Source organism: Penaeus vannamei, chromosome 32, assembly GCF_042767895.1.
Source record: "Penaeus vannamei isolate JL-2024 chromosome 32, ASM4276789v1, whole genome shotgun sequence".
Classification (NCBI taxonomy): domain Eukaryota; kingdom Metazoa; phylum Arthropoda; class Malacostraca; order Decapoda; family Penaeidae; genus Penaeus; species Penaeus vannamei.
Window position 1 is genome coordinate 4,705,353 of NC_091580.1, and position 2,500 is coordinate 4,707,852.

General features: G+C 25.4%; 2 protein-coding genes across 2 annotated transcripts in view; both read right to left on the minus strand.

Moving 5' to 3' along the window:
* Positions 1 to 2,500, minus strand: part of LOC113816935 (high-affinity lysophosphatidic acid receptor) — a 24,770-nt gene that overhangs the window by 14,660 nt on the left and 7,610 nt on the right. The gene's annotated exons all lie outside the window — the stretch shown is intronic.
* Positions 1 to 2,500, minus strand: part of LOC113816936 (uncharacterized) — an 8,244-nt gene that overhangs the window by 5,579 nt on the left and 165 nt on the right. The window contains exon 1 of the mRNA XM_027368928.2: positions 2,202 to 2,500. This exon is cut by the window's right edge and continues 165 nt beyond it. Coding sequence (XP_027224729.2) covers positions 2,202 to 2,399 — 198 coding nt within the window. The 5' untranslated portion in view covers positions 2,400 to 2,500. The remainder of the gene's footprint in view (positions 1 to 2,201) is intronic.

Consider the following 2,500-nt stretch of genomic DNA (forward strand, 5'->3'; position numbering starts at 1 on the left):
ATAATAATAATAATAATAATAATAACAATAATAATAATAATAATAATAATAATGATAACAATAATAATAATGATAATTATTGTGATGATAATACTGATAATAATGATGATAATAATAATAATAATGATAGTAATAATAATAAGGAGAACAACAACAATAACAATAATGATGATAATGATAATGTTAATTATGATGATATCAATAAGGATAGTAAAATGATAATAAAAATAACAATAAAAACAATTATAATAATAATAGCAATGATAATGATAGCAGTAATTGCAATTGTGATAATAACAATAATGATAATAACGATAATGATAACAATAATAATGATAATAATAGTAATAATAGTTTATCCAAAGAATATTGCTGACGATATTTAGACTAATAGTAATATCAATGAAAATCATAACAATAATAAAAACAGTGAGATTTGGAGAGGATAACTTCGGTAATAATATTAGTGATAATGATAATGATTATAATATTGGTAAATGATAATAAAAGCAATAATATACAAAATGATGAGAGTAGTGGTAGTGGATAAAATCATCAATAATTAAGATGAATACGATGACTACTATTAATACTATTACTAATGATGATGATAATTATGATGATAATATGAATGCCAGATATATGATTATGATAACCATAACAATAGTAAAATGAAAATGAGGATAAGAACACGGACAATACGCAAAACTAATAGTAATGGTAATGTTAATAATAATGATAATGGTTACAATAGGGTTGATAATTATGATATTGATAATAATAATGGTAATGATAATAATAATAATAAAATAGCAATAAGGATAATGATAAGGTAAACAGTAACAAGAAATAATGATAATGATATTATATAATAATAGTAATGATAATAATAATAATAATAATAATTATAATAATAATGACAATAATAATAATAGCAGCAACAGCAATGGTAATGATCATAACAACAATGATAATAACAATAATAGTTATAAAACAGCAATAGTAATAGTAATAATAACAGTTATTATTATTATTATTATTATTATTATTATTATTATTATTATTATTATCATTTATTATTATTATTATTATTATTATTATTATTATTATCATTATTATTATTATTATTATTATTATCATTATTATTATTAATATAATCATTATTGTTACTATCATTATCATTATCATTATCATCATTATTATTATTATTATCATTATTATTATTATTATTATTATTATTATTATCATCATCATCATCATCATCATCATCATCATCATCATCATCATCATCATCATCATCATCATCATCATTATTATTATTATTATTATTATTATTATTATTATTATTATTATTATGATAATGATGATTGTTGAAAAGGCATGAATAAGAATAAATATCTTAACAGTAGAAGAGATGCAATAGTAATAAAGATTACTATAATAATAAGCTTAATAGAGAATAATAATGATAACAACAATAATGATAATGATAACAATAAAAATAATGGTAATGATACGAAATTATAATGATGATTTTAAAAAATAAGAATGATGATACTACCAACAACAATAATGACTATAATAATTATAATACAAGTGATAGTAATTAAAATAATGGTGATGACAATAGTATGAGATGGTCATGATTGTCATTATTATGATTGCCCTCCCTATCATTATCAGTATTATCATCTGTATCTTAGTAATGATTATATATTTTTTCTCTAATATTTTCATTATCAGTTTTATATGTCGTGGTTTTCGTTATTATCATCATCTAATTATCCATCCTATCACTCTTATCGTTTAAGTCATATTTAAAGAAATTATACTTCATTAACTAAGACCTGAATATACTACGTGAATCAGCACTATGACTGGGCTTTCTCTACAAGGGCATTTGCGTGTATCAGATCATTACGTTCAGTGTGCAGCAATTTTCACCTCATTTATATCACTTATTACGGGTCATGGAATTCGCAGTGCATACCAAGTATTGTTGGTTTATGAGGAAGTAGAATTTTTTTGTTTGTTCTTGTAATACTAATTCTAATATATGTATGCAAGGTAAGCAAGATTATAGTCTTGAAATGTCACTACAGTGTTTATAAGATGGGATACAAAAACAGCAATAGGTACGTAATCTCAAAAAGCAAAAGCTCAAGCGTTTTGTTTCATTGAAGTGAGGCTGTGATACGAACCTGCGCTTCGGCCGTGGAGTCTAGGAAGCTGTCGATGGCCCTGATGGCCTTAGAGACGGCCCCGACGCCGTCGGCCACGTCATGCAGAATTCGGCCTCCGGAGATGACCGCATCGTAGAGATTCCAAAATAGCGCGATATTATTGGCCGTCGACGTCGTCACCGTCAGGAAAAAACAAAGGAGGGACCAAACGCGCATCTCGGCTTCGCTGGTCCCGGTGCTTATCTCTCGTTAAAGAGTTTCTCCTTTTTTATGGTATCTTCTTGGTGTATCGGGAAGATATTTTCCGGCACAGATAT